The sequence below is a fragment of the Coffea arabica genome, chromosome 9c (assembly GCF_036785885.1).
Source record: "Coffea arabica cultivar ET-39 chromosome 9c, Coffea Arabica ET-39 HiFi, whole genome shotgun sequence".
NCBI lineage: Eukaryota > Viridiplantae > Streptophyta > Magnoliopsida > Gentianales > Rubiaceae > Coffea > Coffea arabica.
The window spans coordinates 32,938,621-32,966,302 of NC_092326.1; the positions used below are offsets into that span (position 1 = coordinate 32,938,621).

The 27,682-nt window shown below is 34.9% G+C and overlaps 1 protein-coding gene across 3 annotated transcripts; it reads right to left on the reverse strand.

Annotated features, from left to right (window-relative positions):
• Window positions 1–2,669: 2,669 nt before the first annotated feature.
• On the reverse strand, window positions 2,670–26,470 carry LOC113708583 (uncharacterized). 3 transcript variants are annotated; one of them, XM_027231075.2, is made up of 19 exons: window positions 25,893–26,470; window positions 23,890–23,993; window positions 20,239–20,325; window positions 20,046–20,121; window positions 19,882–19,956; window positions 17,886–17,939; window positions 14,306–14,365; window positions 14,117–14,233; window positions 13,789–13,883; window positions 13,482–13,684; window positions 12,190–12,287; window positions 11,866–11,969; window positions 11,586–11,751; window positions 11,296–11,418; window positions 7,377–7,459; window positions 6,116–6,257; window positions 4,846–4,875; window positions 4,151–4,221; window positions 2,670–3,795 (listed from the first exon to the last, which is right to left on the reverse strand). In XM_027231075.2, exons 1-19 carry the CDS (start codon window positions 25,929–25,931, stop codon window positions 3,171–3,173), a joined length of 2,352 nt encoding a protein of 783 aa, XP_027086876.2. In that variant the 5' UTR covers window positions 25,932–26,470; the 3' UTR covers window positions 2,670–3,170. The 3 variants fall into 3 exon arrangements, with proteins under 3 accessions (XP_027086876.2, XP_027086875.2, XP_071921259.1); XM_027231074.2 differs by having other exon boundaries at window positions 2,670–3,798; window positions 25,893–26,469; XM_072065158.1 differs by lacking the exon at window positions 25,893–26,470 and adding an exon at window positions 22,419–22,547 and having other exon boundaries at window positions 2,670–3,798.
• Window positions 26,471–27,682: the final 1,212 nt, after the last annotated feature.

A 27,682-nucleotide genomic window follows, 5' to 3' on the forward strand; every position in this document is an offset into this window, starting at 1 on the left:
TGTTAATTCAGAAACCCCCCCCCCCCCCCCCCCCCTTATATTGGTTGAACGTTATATATTTTTAGTGTAGCATACAACTGGTGCATTTGGTGTACCAGTCTAAAAATTCAATAGTATCTCCTAATGGTTGTATCAACAATAGAAAATATATACAAGAAGAAATGGTATAAACATAAGGGATAACAACTATATTTTTCCTTGTAATATTTACTAAATAAAAATTTCATACTCAATATTCGTAAAAGTATAGCTTACCACTCTAGATTGAATCCTCTGCGTTCATTGATTGTGTGAAAATGTATATTCATAAAAGTATACGTACAAAAGAATTATTCTCAATCATATAACAATGTAAGTGCACATACATGTTGCATGCGCGTAACCTCATTGAATAGTGGGTGGTGACAAAAGTTGATACTCAGGATAATAAAAAGCACATAAACGACTAAAACAAGATAGCTTATTTGTATATGAACTTCAAAACTTTAAGCTAGTTCTTCAAAGTTAAGATTCTTTATTGATAAGAGATAAGTTTACAAAAGAGAAATTTTCTAGAGATAGTGTGTGTTTAAGAGAGAATTTTTATCAAGAAAATTGTAAGAAGATCGGTTGGTTTCATGAGATCATGTATAGTCTATTTATAGAATTTCTATCTAGTCTAATATAAGAGAAATTCGATAACATCATTGCTTACATAGTAAAATTTGTTTTTGGGATAATTTCAGAAACCTCCCCTAAGTTTTTTGATAATTTCATTGAGCTTCCCTAAAATTTTAGAAATTACACTTACCTCCCTTATCCACCTAAAATGACAATGCTAGCCTTAACAGTTAAATAAAACTCCATTTTTAGTATGTATATAAAAAAGAATGGGATTTATAATTATTTTCTTTTCATTTTCTCTTCTTGTTCCTCATTTCTTTTTATATTTTTTATAGTAAAACTATGGAACTATAAACACCAACATTAAATGTCAAACTAGTGAATTTTTCTTTGAGAACTTTTAATGTGATCCAATTTTATTTGTCAATCTTTTTTTTTTTTTTTTTTTTGTATTAAAAGCAATACTAACTAACTAAAAAAAGGTCCAAAACTACTATTGCAAAGCATTATGATAGTTTCATGCATCTAAAAAGCAACCAACTCTAAAAGCATTATGATGACACTCTCTTCTCTAATTTACAAAGAATAAGTTTGGTATTGAAAAATATTTTATCATAGTATAGAATTATTGTCATTTTTGCTTATCAAACAATAAATTTGATATTGAAAACTTGACAATCTTTTCTTATACGTAGACTAATTATATTATTATTGCTTTAGAAAGTAATTGAACTTTATAAGGTGAGGGTATTTTGGGGTATTCATTTAAATTTTTTACCAAGTCCAAAGTTTGGTTACAAAAGGTGTCAAATCAAGAGAGGTAAGTGTAATTTTTCAAAACTCAAGGGAGCTCAGTGAAATTAGCAGATAACTCAGGGGAGATTTATGAAATTATCCCTCTGTTTTTTTGTATGTTCTTTCGTGTGAATCATCTGAATTGTATTTTTGTGGGGCTCAACCTTAGATTTTGTCTATTTAGTATTTACCGACTATTGAAGAATCGGAATCTTTTGTAATATAGCCCAGATTCGATGGACATATCTTTGAAAAAAATAACTTATCTTGTTTCTTTTGTGTGTCTGAGGAGGATTTTCTTGATTTTTCAATCATCGTTATTATTTGTTGTGCTAGTGACCTTGGATAGATCCTAAAAAAAATTTCTTCATAGAGACATTTGTATTTGTATTTTCATTTTCCAAAGTAGAGGTTCCGACTTCAATTTGCATCATTGAGCTTTCAAGGATATCCTTTTCCTTTTTTTCCTTTAGCCTAATGAAAAGCATCTTCAATTTGTTTTGCTAGTTCCTGAAGCAGCTCTGTTTTCATTTGTTATGCAGACATGTTAGATTTGCATTGAATTTGTTCAAGTCTGCTTTAAAGTCCAGAGGCATAATTGGAGTCCTTGGGACTTGTGGATTGGAAAATTCTCCATCTTCCCTTGCTCAAATTCAAGCAATCTATCCAGGATAGTATTTGCATAGATGATCGTGCCATCAGACTCAAATGCTTAGAAAAATTGCCTCAAATATATATATATATATATATATATATATATATTATATGTGTGTATGTGTGTGAGTGTGTGTTAATCTCTTCAAGCTGGTAATAGTTGCCCCGCTTGGTCAAACAACTAAAAAAGCAAGCAATTTTTTGGCCGACGATAATCTAGAACTACCTTTCCAAACTAACGCCGGTTTGATAACTTAATTCAACACTTAAACTTAATAAATTTAGATCTTAACATATTCAGGCGCGTTTGATAACAAAAAATTGAACATCTAAATTATTTAACTGACACTGAATTTTTTAGACAAAACTTGATCCCAAAATTAAGTGATAAATTAATTCATTTACACTGAATATGATATGCACTCAAATGTGTTTAATTTAATACTTAACAATTCAACAACTTAATGGATTCAAACTTCAATTTTCAGAGTTCAATTTTATCAAATACACCCTAAGTCAATAAAATAATTATGTGAAGCAGCAGTTAAAGCTCAGCAGCAGCTGTTAAATGGCCTAGCAGGTTCTTGGCTAGATAATAAAACGTGTAAACAACAGAATGGTGCACAAAATTTGCAAGAGAGCAATTATTTGTCTTGTAATGGAACTAGGACACTCGTTCGAATCAGGTGATTACATAAAGCCCCAAATAGTTTTAACACTGTTTCATCTGAAAGAACACTTCCATGGGCGAAGGATCCTTTGAAAGCTATAAACAAATGTCTTCTCGGCTTACAGCATTCATCTTCTCATCAGTGATCAGCCACCTTGACTCTTTGCCGACAGGTTGATGCTAGAGAAGATGACAGACCCAAAGAATTACATGCAAAAAGAGCTTCATGTGAGAGACACGAGTGAACGCAGTCATTTAAAGGTGGGGAAAAAATCATCAGCCCTATTTGACAGAAGAGCCACATTAATGTACAGAAGGCTCTGGTATAGCAAGTAACCATTCGACTGCAGCTGTCCCAGAATTTGTCTCCCAAGTTTGTAGTTGCAGTGTTGCTTGGTTAGCTCCACATGATTTGAAGTTATAATTTACAGAAGTTCCCACATCAATTCTACTGTTTGCTTTCCGAGCCTCCAGAGGATCCTTCAGCTGTAATAGGTGGCTTCTCCGGATGGAGAGAGTCATCATTCTGGGAGTTTGGTTTAACATCTCCTGATTCTGAAGGTCGGGAACCAGAGGTGACATCTGATGATTCCTGTGATATTCCAACCTCAGTTTCAAGAGCGTCTACAGGTACATCAGCATCAGATGGAGAAGCATCTGTTGAAGCTGGGCTCACTTCATCCACCTGATCCTTAGATTCTACTTGAAGCTCACCATTTGGTAAGCACGGCGGCCGAGCTGTATCATCCAAATCAGAAGTTGGGTCAGAGGTTTCACCATATTCAGAGCTTTCCCTCCATTCAACCCATTCAGGTGGCTTATCACTCTCTGTTTCTGTCTCTCTCGATTTCTTCGGCATATCCTCTGTTGCAGGATCATTTAGGCTTGGCTTTGATTCAGGGAATTCAGAAGTTGCAGTATCTGCCAAATCATCATCTCCATGAAGAATATTCTTCTCGTGAGCCCCCGTCCCCTCGATTTTCGGTGATGGTGAAGCAACTGTGCCAGTTGATCGCTCATTGACAGTGTTGTCATCTTCGAAAGCGAACCAGTTGGAATTCGTGAAAAGAGAGCTACTGCAAGCATGTGCAAGTTAGAGATACAACCACCATTACACCAATAAACTAGAGCTGAATAAACAAAAACAGGAAGGAGCCCACAATTTAAGGAATCTGAAATAATGTAGGATCCATGTGGTGACAAAATGTCAGACATAAAAATGCTCCATGAGGAGAAATGAGAAGAGCTCAGAAACTGTAAAGCAGAATATTAAAACCCCAAAACCAGAAATGTCGTGATAAATCTCATGAAATCAGAAATGCTTCATGTGCTTACAAATCTTACCAAGTACAGCCATGTGCCATCATAAAAAATGAGAAAAGATGTGTGTAGGAAGTCTCCACAAAACAAGCTACGAACTTGACATACCTTTCTTGGTCATCTCCAAGACGAAGAGAAGATATGACAACTTCAGCAGATTCGTCATCAAAGTAGACATCCTGCAAGATAATTATCCAAACGTCTGAAGTCAACAATGCATAAAAAGTTTCAAAATGTTTAATGGAAAGTTTCCAAGAGAATGGCAGCCATCTAAATTGTGATCTTTTCTAAACTACATTGATTTTTCTTCCTTCATTAGGCAGCTTTCTCTGCTGTACAGACAATAAATTTAATTGACAAACAAAGCAAAGGTCCTGTTTATCCTGGTTAATGTTAGAACGCCCATATAGACAACAGACTGGATATGCTCTGAGGAGTTTATTTACATCCAACCAAAAGCCTAGTCAAGACACGGTCCAGGAAAGGTAGCCCTGATCCAAGTGAAATCAGTAATCTATTTAAGAATCCGCATAAAAGCAGCGTTAAGTGCCTTAAAGCAAACTGAAAAAACAATTTCCCAAAAAAAGTGATCATTCTGCAACAGTACATTGAACATATAAAAACCGTCACATTATCCTCTTCCTATTTAATATTCTGCAACTTTAGTTAGAGTTTCACAATTTAATTGACTAAAATGACCCACTTACTTCGCAAGATATTTACTCATCCTCAATTAATCCAACTCCCAGTGCAATTGGAAAATAAAGAAGGCAAGTTCATGAGAAAAGTCAACAAAAACAAACCTCATCATCTCGTTCCAGCGAGCCATGAGTCTGCACACAGCAACAAACAATGTATTCATGTAACTGATGGGAAAATACTAACTAAAAACCAAGTGCTAAACAGTATTTTATCCAGACACTCCACTAACAATGAGTGCCTCTAACCACTTGAAAAGTAAATAGATACAGTTAAAACAGACATATATATGCACGAATAATGCATATGCAATCAGGATATTTTTTAAAAAATGATAAGGTAGAAGATAATAATTACCATTCGCTAAACAACCTCAACAACCTAATAGGTAGGAAATTATATGAAAACAAGTGAATAAATAAATACACAGGACAGGATTAACTAATTTTGTAGCAAGGAAAAGATGCAACACTACATTGAAACCATATCAGTTTTAAAGTCATAAATTTCAAAATTTCTACAGCTTAAGTTGAAAATGAGACAATTATTTTTACTCCTGTTCATGGTAGATGTGGCCATTTTTCCACTTTCCATGCAGGATAGTTTCACACACCTCCAACTAAGGAATAAACAAATAAAAGCACACAAGTTTGATGCTTAATGTTTAAAGATCTCTCTCTACCCCATCCTTTCCCACCGTTCCTCCTACAGTCTCCCTCTTTAATGTTTGACGCAATACACAACTGATATTAGCCACATGGAAGAAGAAAAAGGCATCAGATAACTAGCAAGAATTCCTTTGAAATGGATAGTATGAGCAAGGGCTTCTCTTAACCTGCTTCCTCAGGTCCTAATCTACTCTCAAGCACAGAAAGTTGCAACCATGAACCACCCAATAGTAGGAAAAAAGCAATATGAGGAACAACACATCAGTAACATAAACCAGCAACTCAAACCAATGTCATTTGAAGATTCTGGAAAAAGCAGTAAAATTCAAGTGTCAAAACAAAGTAGAAATGCTTGCTGTTAAACATTGGACTTGACATAATGTCTGCGTGTGCAGAGCTTGCAGAAAATACAGGCAGATCAATCACAGCATTGATTCTTCCAATCCAGTGAAAATTACTTAAACAGAATACCAAAACTCTTCAAAATCGAATATCATCCTTACTGTTTACTGTGGCAACAATAAATTAATGCTTTATTTCACAATTGATGAAAACATGGATGCCTTAAAAGATGCAACAGATAGTATTCTTCTTCAGTTCATCAATTCTTGAGATGCACAGTCATTCCGCAACCAAAAGCAAACAGATAATACTAATATGAAACACAAACACGTAGAAGAAATTTTTTGCAAGTTATAAAGAGCACCTCATCAATATCATCATTGCTATAGATCCCATAGCGGAAGGCCTGGCTTAAGTTATTAGCTAAAGCAGCAACATCATAATCTCTATCTTGGTAATCATCATCATCACTATCCCTTGCCCGATCCTGCAGTGCTGTGGGTCTCCTGTAAGAGTGGATAAAATGAGTGTTAGCAAACTGCACAAGTTTGAAAAGAGAGCAGAGATTATAAGCATTATGAAAACGGACACAGCAAACTAAAAATGCCAAGTCCCACAAGGACAAAGCAAAAGAACTCTACATTTAGCACATGCACACCAAAAACAAACCTGTCAAAAGGGCAGAAAAGGAACTTTAAGAAACGAAACAACATATGAAAATAAACTAAATGCAAGTCAGAAAATACAGCAATTGGCATAGAATTAGGGAGCTTGGTAAGGAACAGGAAAAAGAGAAAAGAAACAAACACAGGAATAAATAACCAAGACATGTAACAACCAGAAAGAGTGCAAATTTTAAAGCCAAAAAGAACTGGGAGATGGAAATAGCAACTAAAGATGATGCTGGGAAACCACCTAAATTTAGTCCAGGAGAGTTGCATAAAAGTGATGACTATCAGTAAAACCACAAAGAAGCAATTTGTGTCCCTCAATCAGTTCAAATCTAACCACCTGCCTGGGGCTTGGCTAGGTACCAAAGGCAGGACTTCATTAAAAATTACCAAAAAAAAAGGACATCAATATTCGTGCACAATTATGACACGTAATACTTTAGAATGCACTAAAAATGACACAGATAGACTCAGGAAAATAAGCTTTGAGTTTGTAATTAATCAAATGTCTCATTTCCAAAAGGAAAAGAAAGTGAGGGGGGCTTGCACCTTGTACACTTACAACTGGAAATCAATGCACGTTATCACTACAAAAATTCCACCTCTACTTCCAAAGTTTGAGCCACCAATGCTAACTTAAGGTTTTTGTTGGTTGGGGGGGGGGGGTGTGGAAAAAGGATCAATCCATCATCGGAAGAGAAAAGGTAGGTTTGCTTGGATTGAAGGTTATTTGGGAAAATTTTTGGGTATTAATTACTGTAACTCTTTTTTTGATGTGATACATGCAAGATAAAAAGGTGATAAGGAAACGTGTTTTGTGAATAGTAACAATTTTTTTTTTTTCCAAATAATACATGTCCAAGCAAACTTTTGTATCCTAAGTCTCCCACTAACACGACACAAATGAGGGGCAACCAACCAATTGCATAAAGCAAATTGAGCATGAACTCTTACCCACAAGCCCACTGGAAGACATTTTCCACTGCATTGCGCTTCGGTAAGACATTCGTATGATAATCAACCCATTCACTATTCTCCTGGACAAAGAGGATATTAACAGTTTCAGACAATAAAAAAAGAGATCATTTATCAAGATTAAGAAACAGAGACCTATAATCAGGCAATGACTGGCGAATTTAATTTGAAACAACAGAACTACCAAGAAAAATATGAATGAAGATGTCACTGGGTGGTAATTTTAGCAATAATGACAATCAAGACAGCACATTACTAAAAAGCAAGGATTAGCACAAAATGGTCATCTCCCCTCAAGTGATTAAAGAAAATCAAATCACTAACTTCAAAATGTTAAGAAAACTTGCTGCAACTGTTCTTCTGAAACAGTAATAAACTCAGTCATCCTAAGTGATTATAAGACCCAAAACTTTTATATCACTACAAAACCTTCTCACTTCAGATGTAGAACCATGCATATTCCTCAAATTGCTAGTAGTTAAATCCTTTCCAAATCAAGAAAAAGACACTATTAGGAGAACCTGGGGCAAATCAAAAGTAAAAGCTCCTGCAAGTCAATGAAAAAAAAAACTAGAAAAGCTAAGAACTCGACCTTTTTGATCATTTCTTCACTTCTCCTCGTTCAAAGATGCTCAATTAGACATCCAAATCATGTACCACATCTCAGTATACCTCATTAACACTCCATTGTTTTTTGCTTGCACATTTGCCTTACCCACGAGATACTGACTGAATTAATGATGCACTTAAATCAGGCTAACCAAAGACAGAGACCTATAAATAACACAACCGTACCTACTTGTTATTCCAAAGAATTTGTACAAAAGAAAACCACAGTTCCTAGTCCCTAACTTTCAACAGCCAACTAATTCTTGCCTAAAAACCCTTTTGGCATTAAAGGATACTTCAACATGAGAGGCGATCTTTCCACATTTAATGCACATATAAAAGCTTAACAAGCCATGGAAAACAACAGTTTCACTCCAATCTTGGTAATCAATGATTGACTTCTTGTAGGTATAATGCCCCAGTGCTAAAGGGAGGTCATGCCTCCAAATAATAGCTCCCTTTGTGATAGAGGTTATGCCATGGAAATGAAAAGTTTCATTCAGATTTTAGTAATCAAGGATGGACTTCTCATCAATTTTTGTCCTTAAGACAATATTTAGCCATCTAACGAAGGTATAGAGGCTACATGTCACATTAATAGATGACTAGTCAGCCAAACAGAAAAAATTGATCATGCTGATGAACTAATAAAAACTAGGCTGTCTTATCCATGTGACATATACAGACGTAATAATTAGGAAACCTAGTGCTTAACAATGGTTGATTGAGTCCGTGCTTGCATACATGAAGACAATAATACATGCAAAATTTATGCATTCCTTCCATAAGTGGCAGAGCGAGAAATAATGTTCATTGGGGATACAATAATGACACACGGCTAATCAGACTAGAAAGAAATAATTAAAAGGAAATGATGATGATTTTCAGCTTAAATTATTAGGGAAGAACATAAAAGATCAAAGGAAGAAATCAAATTCACTGTGGTAATTTTTTTGAATCCACAAGTGACTAGTAATAACAAGCATGTGTTTAATATCAACAATAATACAACTAACAAAATCAAATTTGTTCATAAATGCTTTCTTCCCTATGAAATGGAGATACTTTCTGTAAAAGACTAAAATAAAATAATACTACTTTCTTTGGGTCAAGGTGGAGTGAACATGTAAGTAATAATGAGTTGAAATTTGGAGTCCTAGATATTTGCTGCTACTTGTTTCTTCTCTCACTTACTTTATGACAAGTTACAATAATAACTTTACTATATCATTGTTATTTCAAAATTTAGCTGGGGCACAACTTGAAAATTTTTAAAAATCCCAAGCCTAATAATGGTATTTTATTTGGACCATGAGAGCACGTGCCCCCACTGGCCCCAATGTAAATCTGCGTGTGCCTTCTATATATTCATGAATAGAATATCCTCAGAAGTACCACAATATAAACCTCAAAATGAGCAATAAAACCTTATACCTTAGCATAACTATGATAGCATAATTCTCCCAGCTAAGAGTACAATAATGATTTCTGATCACAATATCTTACTTCAAGTCAAGCGTTGGCCTGACAAAGCAATTGTGTATTATTTTAAAAAAAACAATGACCATTAGAACAAGCTAGGAGCTTATTGAGGTGCAGGTCCACTCTCACAAGAGTAATGGAAAAGAAAGAGAAAAGCAAAAGAAAAACTAGGGAAAGGAGTTGCAAGGATTCGAAGTACTCCACGGAAACTCATTATCCATCGAATGAAGCTAATGGAGGTAATGTCACCTGTTAATAGGTCCCCTTTTAATCCAGGGTGTGCCATGGATCTCAATAATGAAGGATGGACATCTTGTAAGTATACTGTCCTTGGGACAATATTTATCCATCCAATAAAGCTAATAGTGGTTATATCACCAATTCATGGATGACCAGACAGCTAACGAAAAAAATGGAAGCATGCTGATGGACTAGTAAACACTAGGTTGTCTTAGCCATGTGATATACAGAAAAGTAATGTTTGCTCAACAATGGCAGATTGAATCCTCACTTTATAGTGGAAGACAACAATACATTCTCAAACTGCCCTGCCATTCATTCTATAGAGATTCATCAATAGGATATCCTCAGATACCACAAAGTAAACTTCAAAATAAACGACAAAAACCTTATTCATAGCATAATCATCATAGCATGATTTTCACAACTAAGAGGACAACAATAATTTCTTATCACAATAGTTTACTTCATTTCAAGCCTTGGGCTAAGAAAGATCCAATAGGTACCCCCAAAAAAAACATAAAAAAGGACCAAGAGAACAGATTATTAGCCTAATGAGGTACAGACCCACTTTCAGCTGACTAATGGACAGGCAAGAGAAAACAAAGGAAAAACAAGTAGGCAGAGTTGTAAAGCTTCGAGTTATTCCAAGGAAACGTATTTATTAGAATAAGACTCAAATAATAGTTGATGGCAGCCTACATATTGCTGGGAAGACAGAAGTGCAAATTTTGTGGCCAACGGAAAGTTGCTAATTCAGATTTTATATGACCTCAAAAGGCTCCAGACTAAAGGTTGGCAACTGATACAGATTATGGAGTCAAGTATCCAAGGAGCATCTAACCTCCTCAAAGGGCAAATAACAGAGGCATCCCAATGTCCCATACTTGATACATTGAGGGTTATACAAGTTCTGATACCAAGGACTTCTACAGGAAGCTAATATTTATTAATTTGTTTTATTGAATTACTTAAAAGAAAATATGAAGTAGATAATTACTACAAGGTACATGACAACAAAAAACACTAGTCTGACGATACAGTTCAAACCAAAACAAGTCCATCAATAAACAAAAACATAACGTACAAAAAGTGTATCCACGCCATTGGCACACATGATTCCATTCTTTGTGGTAATCTTGAGGACCAAAGAACTGTCTCACTTTCTTCTCATGTTCTGTCACTCCTTAAACTTCTACACAAAGACTCTCACTTCCCAATCCACTACCGATAGAATATAATACCAAAGCTATAATTAGCCACCACTTAAATGGCATTAAAAGTGATTAAAAGACCTTCCATTCCACCAAGACTACCCAAAATCTGTGACTGTCTTTTGAAACCACATGCAGGATGATTCTTTCAGGTGCATTACTTTAGTAGTTTACTTCCCCTACTTACACTGAGGACAATAATTCCATGTCTCTCAAGAAACAGCAAGAAACTGCAGCCCCAGATTTATGCAAAGAAAAACTTAAGTACAGGAGGATATTACACCAAAATCTGATAAAGCAAAGGACAATCACGCTCCTAGCGAGCAATCAACAGAAAGGAGCTTAGAAAGAACCTGAAGATGTGATTGTATATCACCGTTGTTATTTCCCAGTTGAACAAGTTTATTTGCAATGCGTGTTATGTGTCCAATATTCCCAATCCTAGGAGGTGATTTCTCCTCAGCAGGAACAGTTGGCTACAAGACATATGAAGACAATTTTTTTACCAAGGGAAAAGGTGGTAACAGGAAAAGTATATGAAAAGCAGATCCAAGAATGGTACAAGTCAATGACAAAAGGTTTAGATGCTGAACCCAAATTGTTCACACTCAATATCCAACTAAATAACAAACTGGAATATCACCTTGGTTGGATCAGTAGCCAAGATGGAATCCCTCTCAGCTTCAAGCATTTTTCCGACAAGATTACAATCATGAAGAAGATGTTCAACAAATGAAGAGTTTTTGCTCTCCAGGCAAGACAGTATTATTTGCTCCACATGATGATGCAAAAAATTATTGTAAGGGTACCTGAATTCAAGGTTATCCCAAGTCTCAGTAGCTCATTTTATTCTCCAACAAACCAAGATCTCTTGGTACAAAGCAGACTTACGTAGATAAGGTAGAAAGACATAGAATACTTACTCAAAAAATAATTCCACAATCCTCTTCACAGCACCAAGGCGAATCAATTCCTTTTCTGCAGCTTCACTACTAACAGTCACCAAGACTGAGATGAACTCTATAATCTGAAAATTAATTTTTAACCATACAATCAAGTTTGTGCATTGCCAAACTGTATGAACCTTAGGGAGAATATTATGCAAATTAAGATTAAAATTTTAGGCAGTACATCTAAGGCAATAGAATATTAGCAGACTTCTAATTTTACTATGAGCAAACAAAAAGAAAAATCTAATCCACAAGTTTCTCTTTTAACAAAAATGAAAATGAAAGCAGAATGGAGACCTTCAAACGATGTTTTCCAAGAGGTGGCTGCAGCTTTCCATATGTAGTCAGCAAGACATAGTCCTCAGAGGAAACATCCAAAAGCTTCAGCAAATCACCTGCAAAATCAAGATATAATATCCAAAGTTCATGTAAGCTAACCCAATTTCAGTTTGCATGCCATTGCAAAAAAAACTTGGACAAATCACTTTAGCCTTCTAGTACTATATACAAGCAAACCGGGTCATATCGCCATCTGGACATCTACTTTTGCATTCGCAGTCAAACATTGTCCTGCCTATCTAACGAAGAAGAAATTATCACAGCATATTTTTATTCCCTTTTCCAAGATGCTTTAAGGCTTCCTAAATCCATTTTTTACAAATCAACAGCCCTTAGAAGTGCTAAATATAAATCACCTTCAATATCATCATGCACCTATAAACCTTTCCTGAAGTACTCCAGAAGAAGCGGCAAGAGATGCCAAACTCCAGAAATATTTGGGCTTAAATTTTCCTACAATAAATTACCTAGATCCAAGCAAGAAAATGATGAAGATTAAAAATGTACAAATCGTTCTATTTGCATTCAGATGCAGCTAAAAATATTACTGGAATAAATGGAAACTAATTACTTGAACAAATAAACCTAAAACGGTGAAAGTGCTGCTACAGAAACTATGACATCGTGTTTAGTAGATAAGTTGGCTGCACACAAAAAGATCAACAAACACGTTTAGCACTTTTTTTTTTTGCAACAAAAAAGAATGAATAAATCCTTTTGCAGATAAACTTCGTCTACTCCAGGCAATCATCCCATATTCAAATCGATTTTGTAATCCTCATGTTGCAGAAACTCATGATCATCAAAATTAGTTATCAGTTTACTGGAACAGCTCTACATCTTTCTCATCATTGCATAACCTACTCTAAATACTCATGCCCTTTATCATATTCAAGAATTTTAACAGCACATATTAAATGGAGCAAGCATCTCAAACCCAAAAAAAAAAAATTCTGATACGTCAAATTTCTCATGAAAGAAATATAGCAGCCTATAAGGTAAATAAAAATTTACATCAGCAATACTATTAATTTGAGCAAGCAACTTCAGCTATTTGATTTTCAATTCGGAAAAAAAATTAAGCAACAGTTCACATTCTACTCAAAATTTGCACATGGCAGGGATATCACAGGGTAGCGTCTTTGAAGCAAAATGTTTAAAAAGGAAAAGTATTAAAAAAAAGGGTCCACAGCAGCAGTTTGTTAACAAGGTAAGAACTAAAGGAGAAATTGGTAATGTATCACGCAGACCTAGGCTTTCAAGCATTCCATCCACGGTCTCAGGATTAGGGGTTATTCCAGATCCTTGAATCATTTGGCGGCTGTACATATAATATGCTCCTGATGTTAGCCTCTTGGGGTCCAACAAAGAAATGCACACAGACAATGAGTTGACCAACACAGATTTTGGTCGAGAGTCCTCCAAAGCATGACGAAACAATCTTGCCACAAAACTGTAACAGCGAGACATTCTTGTCATCAATGTGATCAAGCCAGTTTCAAGTGAAGCCAAGGTATGAAGGAACCAAGAATGATACAGTAGGAAGTAAAATTCCACCTAGGACTGGAGATTTTAGAGGTTATCCCTGGTGGGGCATATCGAGTTATAGCACAAAGAGCTTCTGCTGCATTAGCATGCACTTCTGGGCAGTCCTGCAACAGTATTTCTCCAGTTATCAATTGGAAAACATGAATAGAAACCCACTCCAGCTTTTCAAAGGTAAAGTTCTTTCATAGACCATCCCATACAAGCAGCATAATTAAAAATTGCAACATAGTGTATTCCATCAAGCTAACACAATCTTTTTAGTCCTCCACAGGTCCTCAAAAGATAACAAGGGCTTGACAAGAACAGTAAAAAAGTTCAGGTTCCTTAAATTACTTACAGATGAACTGAACTTGTCAACAATCATCTCTAGCACATCTGTTCCTTCTAACCACTGCATAACATCAGTGTAGTTCGCATACAGGTGTTCATCAGCACCAATTAGTCTAATTAAAACCTGTAGGGGGAAAAAATTAGGATTCAAGACTAACAGTAAAGAGGTAAAGAGAAACAACAAAAAGTATCGAACCTCCATGATGGATGTAATTCCAATTAGGTCAACCAGCTTCCCTATAATATCCTGATGAGCCTGCACAGGCACAAAGCCAAACATATCAGCTGACTGACTTCTAAATGCTCAATTGCAAACATAAAAACTGCTATGGGAAGTTGCAAATTTGAAAACTCGGCCAAACTTTTGAATGAAAGAAATGAGCAAACTTGATGAATGATTGAGAGGGGGAAAAAACTTCAATAAAGACACAAGTCGTAGAAACTACATTTACAATCCTCAGATTCTTCCCATTCATTTTTTTGGTTTTTTGAAAGGTCAATGCAAGATTAACTCATTTAGAGACATATGCAAAGAAGGTAGCAAGTATCTTCATTGGTTTTTATCCCCTTGGAGCCCATTCACATAAAGTTCTTTCCTTTTCCAAAGATAGAACTAAAAGAACTTCATTAATCTGTCTATCGAATCCAAATTCCTATCTAAAGAGCTTCCTATATTCCAAGTATATCCATTATGCAACCACAAAGAAACTTGTAATCCATACTTCCTTTTATATTCTCTTCTCAATACCAACCAAGACTATATTATATCTCCCCAAGGAATGTATGCAAATTTCAATTGTTACTTTTCCGACCAAGATTTTTAGCAAGTAGCCTTCCATACCAGGAGGCATGTCCAATACACACAATCTTGTTAAAAACTCTTCTACTAGTAGATTTCCAATTTACTACCAGTATAACCCAGCGCTTTCACAGTGGTTTCCAGTAAAAGAGAGTAACCCTTGGTGCAGCACAACCTTTACATAGCAAATTTCAAAGGGATGTTCTGAAGTACTGGTAATATAATGATGCCATAGTAGATTTTGGCTGAGATTTTCCCCTTCTCCAATTGATTCACTTGTTCATTTCGTAAAGCTAAGACATAAACAGTTTAAATTTTATATCCCAAACTGGTTCAGGCTGCGAAACACCAAAAATAAATTACATGACCTCCATTCTTGATCATGGTTAGAGAAAATCATTATCCCGTTCATCAAAATACACTGACCTTTCCGAAAGAAAAATACTGGAAAAGTTTAGATATTGATAGATGTTGCTAATTTATTGGCAATGACCCTGCAGTAAAGCATTGGCAACAGTAAATTTGGGCGTATGCTTTTTTGTGACGTCAACAACTGGAGGACATTTATGCAACTTGACAACAAACCTCAAAAGATTAAATCCAAACTGGTTGGATTCCTATGATGACTGCAACTTTCACAGGAGGTGTGATGAGTTTAATGATCAAATCATCTGTAACCTTTGCTTTTTTGTTTGTCAACAATGTAGTTGAAGCCTTTCATGAGGAATAAATAATTCCTTATATCTCCATTTCCAATATCAGAAGTTATCTAAAAGTAAGTATATCCAATTCCATTCACATGCTTTTTCATGACGCCACAGAAAAGTAACAAACCGATATCAAAAGTCATCTAAAGAGTAAAAATTTTGAATTCTTAAACATGTGCTTTGCTTCTGACCTGCATCCTTCATTCATCCCATAATCAAACCAGTAAACTTCCCACTAGAGGCCGGTTTTTCACCTCCATAACTCCAAAAACCAATTATATGCAAGGCATTAGAAGAACAATAGATCTCATTCCCCATGCCTCTCCAAAACAGACACTTTGCTCTAGTTGTTCAACAAAATCTTATCATATCATAATGAGCTCATCTGAAAAGAGTTTCTCTAATTTTTGACTTCCATTAGTAGCAGCTTTTCAGGATTTTAAAATGAAAAATCAATAACTGACAAATTTAAGAGAAAAGGCCATTATTAGAGTTTTCTCCCATGTTTTGATTGACACAACATCTCCAGCTAGCTAGCTTATCTTCCATTTTCTTCAACACCTATAGCCCTCTTCTGAAAAATATTTAACTAATAATGGTAAAGTCTAAGAGACCACAAGTAGCATCTGAATCCTATAAAGCCAGTATATTTGCTAGATCTTAATGTAGCCAAACTCACAAACTGAATTAGTTCACTTCTCATTCACTCAATCTTATATTCATCTAGTCATATCATTACTAAGAACTGTGACTAATGCAATATCACCAGAAAAGCTGATAAAAATTAGATAGGACGTCCCCATCCATTATAGGTAAATAAGGAATTGTCATCTCATGTGAGGAACCTTTTCCAGATCTAAGCAACCTTTTCCAGATATAAGCATGCAAGCAAACTTTACCACCTTCCACATTAGCATTTAGGTCTCTGGAGGCACATTGAGATAGAAGTCTTTTTAATCACGATGCAACACTTTTCACCATAATTTCTGGCTTTCAACCTCTTTTAGGTAAAATGGAATCAACTTTACCCAGGTCAGATACAACCAATTCTGATAGCTGAAAACTTCTATCAAATCTTTCATACTCAAATAGCTGCTGGACCCCTGACCATGACTTGGACTTCTTTCTAATTAGGCAGCTCAAGCACGATTCAAACTCTCAATTAACGATTATAACTGGAGATATAAGGTACTCAGGGATAGATTTACTTAGATTCATTTAAGATCTAAACTATATGCAGCCTAATTACAAGAAATTTTCCAAATAAACAACAAAATTATAGACAAACCAACTAACCAGACACAAAATCCCCACATTAGATTATGTAGTTTATATCTGAGCAAGTATTAGAAAAGAGAAATGAAAAACGACACTTGAAAAATAATTGGCTAAAGAAGATGAAGAAGCCTAAAGAGAGGCCATTGCCATTCTGGCGCTGCAATAACTATGCTTCTGACCTCCTTACTCTGGCTGCTTAAAGATAGGTTGGGTCTGTTTCAAAAAAGGTATGAGAACCTGAACCACTTTTGCAATGCAAACAAGGGGATTATGGAACAGTAATGGGAGAAGATGGGTGAAAAGTGCCAACAAAAAACTAAATGCATTTTGTTTGGGAGAAAAAATTATAAGAGGCCATTAACAATAAACTTGAACAAAACCCCAGGCCAAAAACATTCATGTAGAAATAGTTATGTCTGAATGAAGTGCAATGTGATTAATTTATTAAGAAAAATCTATAAGTGAATTTTCAGTATCATACTAGCTGATTTCAAAACTCAACTCTAATCAAGCCCAAGCTTCACAAAAAAATAAATGTTGCAGCTCCAGTTGTAACTGTACAATCAACACCCCTCCGTGGTAAAACCCAAAAGTTATTACGAGATGAGAAGCCAAATCACTACTAAAGGATCTGAACATAGCTCTAGGGAGAAGGGGAGAAGAGAATAGACAGCAATAGTGTGAAGCTTACTTATATAGATGTGCAACAAGTTCATTTCTTTATTTAAATTATCAAATTAGTAGAACACAAGCACAGGCGAAAGTAATAAAAGAAACAAAAGCATGCTGCCCATTTGTCCCAGAAGCCTGACAGAGTCCAAAGAAAAATCAGGAGATTATAGAATTCTACTGAACCAAGATACAAAAAGAATTAATACATGTTTGGGAGCATATATATGTATCAAAAAATTTCAACAGTCACTACTAACAGAAAAGAAACAGCATAATATAAAAATACTCCAATAAAACATGGGCAAAAGCATTTGACTAACCTGTATATAGTTCATTAAAGGAACTGTCTTCCGCAACAACAGACATATAACAACCTAGCATACAGAAATCCGAGCATCAAATGCCAACACATAATGCAAAGATAATTTAAAAAGGAAGTACTGAAGGATGAATACTGCTTAAAGCTTCATCTGTTTGACCAGAGTCAAAAGGTAAAACCTCTACACATGCCATTCAGAAGAAAGCTCACAGTCATGATGAACAGAGAAACAGGCAAGACAAACACCTTGACCTTTTCAATCTCCAATAACCATTATTTCCAGCTAATAAAACCACCCCAACCCCCAACCCACCCCAAAAGGGGAAGAAAGAATCAACCATAAAATTTGACAAAAAAGCATATCTTAGTAAACAAATTCAAATACCCCAAAATAATCCATTCCTCACCTCACATCCAAGCAATTCATAGAGATAAACCAGCAAATGTTAAGTAAAGGATTACATATAATGCTGGCTTAAGCATAAGAAGATAATATGGCACCTAGATTCATGTCTAAGCTTCGACTCTTAAGGAAAGTCAAAAAATTCCCCAAACATAAGAATGGTTTAGCATGAAACATTAAGTTTTTTATAAAAACTAGATAACACTCTTTTCAGTAAATCTCAAGATCACGTATATGTCGTGTTGATATAATAGAAGCGAAGAGCATGATAGTAAATAGCAGCCTTACTTTCCTGCTTATAAATCCAAAACTGCATAGCAAAGATAAGAATTGGCAAATCTTTACATTAATGCTTATGGACATCTAGGCAACTTTCATTATACAAATTTTAGAAATACTTTAGTCAACAGACTAGTACAAATTAACAGCCCAGTACAAGCATATTTCTGTATTTTTCGTCTTCCCGTTGCTTTATGATGAGGCAGATGGCTTTGAAAATTCCTCACAAAGCAGCATGTTTCAAAACTCCAGGGACCAACATTTCGGAAAGACTGGCCTCCATATGGATCATGTGACTCTGTTACAGCACAAGTACGCAAATCATGCGTAAACGTGTATGCAATGTAAGGGCTGGTTAGACTAGAGGTATTAGAATGTTTTCAGTTCCGGTGAAGGAAAGTTTGAATAGATTTTCCCTTTATGTTAACCCACAAAAGAAAAGGAGAAAATCCCTTGAGAATTAATTGTAGGAAAACACATTTAAACAAAATCATGAGCTATATCCCACAAATCTGGCAAGATAGTTGCCGAAAACTTTCAAACAGAATAGTTAATCCAACAATGTACCAACAGAGAAAACAGATGCAAATAAGTATAACTACATCAGTCTCATTTTTTTCCAGTTTTCTTGTTTTCCAGACACTACATTAGGTTAGACATTATCATGGGAATGTAACAATTTGAACATTGAAATGAATTAGATGAAGGTATAGAACAAGAACTCTGAAACTGAGACAAGAAAAGCCTGAAGCCAGCTTCTCAAAACAGATGCACATGCCAATGCAAAGCAACAAGGTCAAACTCAGTGGTGATTGTAGGGACAAGATTTATTGTATTAGTACTGCAGATTCACATTGTGAAAAAAGATGGGAAATATAAGAGATCCTGATATACAGCACATAGAAAAGATAAAATGTAATTATTGCAGGCTAATCTGGAAACAGGTCCAGACCAAACAAACCCACCCAAAAAGAGAGTAAAACAAATATAAATGCAGGAAAAAGGAGAAAATGGAGAAATGGTAGGTGGTTTGCTTTTCCAGGCATTATGACAGCTGATTCCAGAGAAAGAAATACATCACTTCAATTCAACAAAAATTCATCACAAGAACACCTACCAATATCGTCCCCACCCACATTTTATGTTATTTCCCTATTAACTATATTTAGCATTCTGCTGATTCTTCCCAGGCTGAAGAATGGGTCTTACATTGATTTCATTGGTAAAGAACCAAGATTCCCATTGCACGCTTAGGTCAAATATCGTGTAATGTCTTCCAAACCCGTTTAACATCAAAAGCAGAGTATCACAATACCTTACTGAAATAACCAGCCAGCAGAGTACTATGAGAGCGCCCAGGTTCCAGGAAGGAGAAAAGAATACTCATTAACTGCCCACAAAAATTAAAGATCCAAGTTGTAAATAAAATCAAAAGTCAAAATACAAGTTAACAATAGGAAAGCTCATAGAATTCCATACCTCCTCATCCTCCACTAAAGCCTTGAGTATTATATCAACCTCACATGTAAAGATTTCACAAGCAATAAAAGGGAATCTACAAAGAAACAGGTAAAACAAATCTCATTAGATAAATTCAAGTTGAAAAGGAAATATAGTTACTAATGCTAAAAAAAGATCTAATGAGAAACTTGAATGATATCCTAATACATACTTAAAAGTTCGTGTTTTCTCAGCATCCTCAGGAGCTTCTTCCACAATGTATCGAACAAGCTGTTCAACTTGAGCTCTCTCCCGCAAACTGCAAGTCAGGTCAGCAATAAAAAGTCATACCCAATTACAGAATCCAACCCTTTCCATTATTGCAAGTATGTGATGCTTTAAGTACAGTGTGATGCTTTAAGTACAGTGTGATGCTTTAAGTACAGTATCTACACTTCCAACAGAAAACAATTGTATAAAACTAGCAAAAAGGCATTTCAGAAACATATTAAATTTCAAAGCTTAAACTATTAAAACTAGTAACACCACAAGCTTCATAAGATTTGGCTCTTTCACCCAAGCTGCATGTCAGCAATGAAATATTTTGTGCTCATAACAGAGTACCCAATCATTTGCAGTATCACAATTATATCATGGTTTAAAACAGCATCTAATTTAGGAAAGAAAAGAGTATTATAGTTACTAGCCAAAAGAATTCTCAGAAAACATGTTAAAAGGTTCAACACATAGAATGTTAGAAATGCATTTAGATCACAAGGTTCACATGCCTAAAAGTTCTTGCATCCAAGTGAAAATCTAAACATATTCAACAAGCATCCTTGAAACAGGTGACAAAAAGGCCAAATATATACGCATTTCAAGTATCTATTATCACTAGCAGTAGCTTAATTTTAAGCCCAGCCTACAGAAACCGAACTTGATCTGTCCCAATACATGCATCAAATAACAAATTTTTCATCAAAAGGTTTTTATTGGCAGTAGATACGTCATCCAGTCTGCTTCTTTAATGCTTGTGTGTTGATCAATTAACAACTGATGCAAAACCTTTTCATTCTTCCCAGTGGTACTTATCCTGTATTACCAAGAAAATAAGTAGAAAGCTGCATAAAAACTTCCCTCAGCAAATTTTTACAACCAAATGGTGTGAGAAGACACCAGATGCCAACTGCTAAAGTGAAGCAGGAAAAGTTTAATCCTAAAATAAGCACACAAAACTCATCATTCAATTTGTGTGTTTGTTTTAAACTAATAGTATTTAGACTATCAAGCCCATTGAATATCCACCCAATGAAAGAAATGACTGCCTTTTGCTGCAGTCAATCAGGTTATGAGTAGCTTCCCTTCTTAATTAATGTCCACAAAGAGATTATCAAAAGTTGTACCATTATGCTCCTATTGTCCACTAACAGCACTATAGTACCAAACAAGTAGATTATGAAAGACACAACTACTAATTTGCACAATAATTTCATTGTACTTAAGAAACCCAACTTTCAAGAAAAACTTTAAACATACTAGCAAAGGGCTTCACATCTTCTGCATCTCATTAACAAATTAAAACACTACAATTTATTCCGTTCCTTCTAATAAATAAAAATAAAGATTTCCCAAATAAAGATGCCTTGACTTAAAGTGGACAAAAGCATTCCATATTGCCACATTGCTGTACATAAAAGTCATAGGCAATGGGCATTCAAAACCTCTGGCTGAAAAGGATTTGTGAAGTGGAAAACACAAAATGACCGTGCAAGATGCTCTTTAATACTGCCGAAAATTGAGGAACTAAAAGTGGTGAAAAACCCAATTCAAAGGTAAGTGTAAATGTTTCGAGAAGAACAACCAAATCAAGAACAAAAAATGGAAGAGATCTGGCATTATGAGCAGAAATGCTTTAAGTCCCAAGAAAGGATCAAGAAATCAATTCTCTAACTGAAAACATGTACAAGAGCTATGTCCAATGACATAAAGACGATGGGATGTGGGAGATGTCAAAATACCTTAAATATTTACTTAAAAGGACTCATGCTACATACACATGGACACCAAACCCTCCATACCATTTGGTCTGTTGATCCCACTATCTATAACCTAATGCTTTAATAAGTCTAACTCCAAAGCAAATTGCATACAGAAACCAGTCAACCACTCATCCAAGAAAATAATGCATTCTGCATGTGCAAGTACTGCATCTATATAAATGTAAACGTTAATGCAAGTCATGCAGAAGTACTTCCCCAATTTCTAGATCCACCTAATAGATCCCCTGCTTTTCCCATTTATTTTCCGCAAATTCGCCAATTCCAAATACCTATGTTCCAATAGGATGATAAAAGCCACCTAATACTTCACCCCATACAAAAGTTTGAAACAGGTGCTACTTTAATATGTCACCTTTTCTTCATTTTCAAGTGATGTTATCCAACTGCAGGCCAAAGTACCCAACTTCAACAAGTAAACATCTTACGCTTGCGAAAATCCAAATCACTTTTCTTCCTTGGTTTAATTATTGATCTTCTTATCCTGATTCAATAATTGATTCTTATTCAATAATTGATCCTTCATCAAGTGATATACATATAGGAGCATTTAAGTTGTAAAGGCACAAATTAAGTCAGGAAAGGAGAGTCTCAAATTTCTTTTAGAGGCAAAGAATGCAATTGTACAATAAAAGAACTAAACAAATTGTCATTAAACAGTAAACGTTATACACAAATAGGAGCATTTAAGTTGTAAAGGCACAAATTAAGTCAGGAAAGGAGATTCAAATCTCTTTTACAGGCAAAGAATGCAATTGTACAGTACAAGAACTGGAACTAAACAAATTGTCATTAAACAGTAAAAACACCTACTTTCGACTTTTACATGGGTGTTAAAAAAGGTTAATTTCATTTCTGCAACCTGTCACTCTCATGAACAAACAGTTATTCCACTTGGTTCCCCAGAAACAGAGCTACCTTTATCGCCAATAAACATTTGCCACCATGTAATAAACCAGATATCAGTAGAGCGAGTGAGGTGAATAAACGTAATAAAGGCTCAAAGGTAAATGCACAGCATGAAACACTCAGAAACTTGACATTCATACTGCCGTCAGAAATTCTTTTTTAATCTTCAAAACCCACATACTAACATTTGCATCCGGCCAGAATCGATCCATTCCTGTCTTTCCACTTGCAGGCTATTTAAATCAATAGATCACTCTCTAAGGCCTAATATTTCCTCCTTTCTGTTTCAACTCCTGTACTCGTACTCCAATAGATGTCTTTCCAAAGTGATTCAATCCAAGATGTGATTAACGCAAATCAACAAGGAGGTATGCAGAATAGGCAAATAAATCAAGGCAGGCCTTTAATACCAAGACTGACAACGCTGACATTCAAAGTGAGCCAATGTTGCCTGGAAGATAGAATGAGCACTTTTTTGAATATATTATACTAGCTTTTTGGTCCCCTGGATATATTTTACTGCATTTTTTGGTCCCTTGGATACTTTAGCATCCTAAGCTTTAAAAGATGATTAAAACATCCTTCAGTGTGAGCAAAATAATGTAGATTGGCAAGCTTAATTCCTGCCCCATTAGCATTAGATGGCAATACAACCAAAAAAAATATCCCTTACAATTACAGGCTGGATAACTACTACTCTATGACAAGCATAAAAGAAAAAGAACCATGATTTCACTGACACAAGGTGAAGGGGACAACATGAGCACAAACAAGAATTGAATGAACTGTCTAGCAGCTGTAGCATGGAAGCCAAGAAGAGCTAATATAATTTGAGAGATTCTAAAACATGTTAGCAGCCAGCCTACTTATAGAAAACAAGAGCAAAGAGTACTTGACGCATTAAACCACAGGCTTACAAATTGATAAGGCGGCCATTAAGAGCTTTGCATTCTTGGATTATTTCATCCTCATCCAACAGCTCCTCCAATGTATAATTCTCTTTGTCTAGTATGGTCTCCACCTGAACCAATCATATAGTAAGTCAAAACCAGGATCCTTATGCTCAAATCATATCTTTATATCTAAAAAACTTAAACACTAACAAAAATGTTCTTTAACACCAAAATAAACATAAAAGAAAAACAGCAACACGAGATGCTAAAGAAGGACGGTTGCAGAGTAAGTTGCAAAGACAGGATACACATACAAAAAGACTTTCATGGGAGAAAACATAATCCAATAACCTCTTGATCTTAACGCAGTCTGGAAACATGAAGTTGAGCAACTTTAAAAATTCATAATTAAATCAAAAAAAAAAGGCATAACAATAAGGTTGTATACATCCAATTGTAAATCCTAGGTATTTTGCAAGCCCAATGATTTGGAAAATAACTGCAACATGATCCGGGTAAAAAAAAACTCTAGCTTTGGTTTTCAATAATAATATTTATGTTTTTCTAGGTAGGTAAAGGTTAATCACTGTAAAAATCGAAAACTGTAAAACTTATGACTGATTCCACAAGGCTGCACTTAATATATTAGCTCCATGTGGAGACTGTTTAAAGCAAGGTTTCAGCTACCATTTGATTCATCCTCTTCTTCTCCATCACTTTCATTTTTTTTTCCTCCTACCATTCCACTAATTCTCGGCTACTTCATGCTCTCTTTTGGTCCTTCCCACTCTTTGTTTCTAGTATTACTGAAATTCTGGGTTTCCAATCTCTAAAATGGCCGGAGTTTAATCGACTGAAACTGTTCTTGATTTTATTCACTAAATTTGCTGACACACTGCTGAAATTTTGTTGCTCACAAAGTAACTCTTACATTCTTACACTAAATAACAATTTAGAGCAATCCATAATTGCAATATATCACTTCTTCATCAGCACTAAAACAATTATAGTTAATAATAAAAGCTTGGAATATCTACAATCAGTCAACCATCAGTCAAATGTAACATATGCATCTCCATAGTATTATAATTAGGTTGCATTTGCTATGATGGAGAGCACTCACCCCAGAAAAATACATGAATCACACCCTGAATCAAAAGGACAGCGCTTTATTCTTGAAATTGACGGATCCTACCGTTAAAAAAAATTGCACATCCTAGTTTCTATTCTCTAGCCACAGGAGTGTGATTCTCCATCAACTAGGAATCATCATATATGAAGCTACAGTTGGACTCATCTGCATGGTTTAACATTTACGCTATTGAATACATTTGCACATGCAAATTAATCAGCAAGTGATAAGATCCAAAAATTCGAAGTTCTCATCTATGATCCATAGTGAACAGTATAGCAACCACTTGACAAAAGTCAAATGCCAAATATAATGACAGTCTCAATTCTCAGTACCAGGGTAGTATATAATTCTCTTTTCGGTATCATTTCCCCACAAAATACAAAATCAGACTAATTTTCACACTAGAAACATCATCTACCTCAATCTTATTAAACTACTTCATCAGAAATAGCAAGTCTTGTCCATGACAACACAGTTCACTATCAAAAAATAGAAAAACAACATCAGTATCCTGATATTGGCTACATCAGAGGCACTGTTCCATTGCCGTCCAGTTGATTGCCCCCATTAGCAAATCAAGAACGGCTACTAAATCAAGATTCATTGCATATCAATTAAGCCCATTATGACAAACTTCCCCAAGCATTTACTAAGAAATTCCCAAAAAAAGATATCCCCTATAATTTCCATTTCCTTCAAAACCCCAACAAATTAGCACAACAGCAGGCAACCGGGCAATCCTTTTCCAAAATTGCTAAATAATCACGCTTCAAATTGAGCATTTCCACTATTAAACACATTCAACATAAAAAACTTGAACGCTACAAATCAAGACAACAGAAAACACAAATTAAACCAATTGATAAACCCAAAATTCGCGTTTTATACTCACAGGAGACGCAGTAGACAGCCCAGCCATACGCCAAAACATGGTGAATTCTTCAAAATTGGAGCGCTAATCAACTCGGCCAATTCTTCCGAGAATCAGATCTGTACCAACTCGAAAACCCTAACGGATAGAATTTTGCTCCCTCTTCACAATGATAAAATCCAACCAAAACCGGTACTAAAAATCAATGTCAAATATGAATATTACGTGCGTCTAGAAACCCTAGATTTTGAGCGGATTTTGGATTCGATTGAATCGAGGATTGTAGAGAGAGAAAGTGGAGTTGTGGAAGAGAAGAAGAAAAGCAAAAAATTATTTATGTTGTAGTTGTACGTTGTACTATAGTTAAAGGCCTGTAATCGCGGGACGGTGGGAAATTGTAAATGGAATCAAAATAATTTTAGGAAAATCCTCTATGATGATATCTTTCGATTGATTTAATCATTTGTTTTTTTATATTAGCTCTAGTTATTTGTTATTTATTTGTAGAGTTCACCTAAATGACTTTCAAAATAAGATAGAATGATACATATAAATATGGAAAGTCCTAAAAAACGATATAGATTTGGCTTGCGTTATCGATCATAACTTGATTTGGCTTGCATTATCGATCATATAGATTTGGCTTGCATTATTGATCTCTAAATACATTATCGATCATAACTTGGCTTGCAAAAAATCAGTCATAGCTTGGCCAACAAACAATTGTGTGCAAACTTATAACTCAAAATTTTAAGGGGCAAAATTAACAACAAACTAGAATTTAACCCGTACTTATAATGCATACAGTAGCATATGTTTCTAATGAATACGCATGATATTAATTGCATTTAATATGTTTATGTATTTGATTATCAAACTGCCACATCGAATTTTAATATGTTTACTTTATTGAAGAAATGTTCTTATAGAAAATAGTTAAATGAAAAAATTCAATAAATTTGGATAGAGTATTATTTGAAATATTATTTAGAATAATTACTCTAATACTTTTTGTGATTTGATATATGTGAAATAAAAATGTGATTGGAAATATAAAAAGATGGGTTGAAAAATGTGCTAATTACTATTTGCAAAAATTTAGCTATTCAAACACTCTCATTGATTATTTATCATTTTATACGTTACTACAGATATCAATATTCAAGTCCTCCATGTATATCTATCAAACTAAGTTACTTGATGTTAAAATAAAATAACTCGAATGAAGGAATAAAAGTCGTCAGAGAATTGAAATTGCATTTCATTATTTAGTTAAGAAAAACTTAAATGCCAAATAGGTAGACCTATCATTAGACAGGAATAAATATCCATACATTAGGCTTAGAAATGTAAGGGAGTACTCCTTATTTCTTCATTCTGCACTTGATCCTTATTTCTTTATTCTGCAGTTAATTTTTTTTTTTTTGAAGTGTGCAGTTGATATTTTCGTTTGCTCGAGGTTTTGGTTCATATTCTCCTCTGATTTGTTTATTTATTGCTTTCATTAATAAAATTTGGGTTTAGTATCCCTCTCTGTTCGCCAGGTTTGAGGGAAAAAAAAGCAAAAATAAAATACATAAACCTAATTAAGCAATTGACCACAAATTCTCTTCAATTTGGCTAACCACATAAAAAGAGAGAAATCGAAGATTGAAAACCTTCTTCAACTTTTTCATCATGATATTATTATTTATAATGTATTTCAATTGTTGTGTAGGTAAGTTATTCTTTACTTATAAAAGTTAATCTTATATACACAAATATTATATACACTATCATAGTTAGATGGATAAAAATATATATAAATTTTG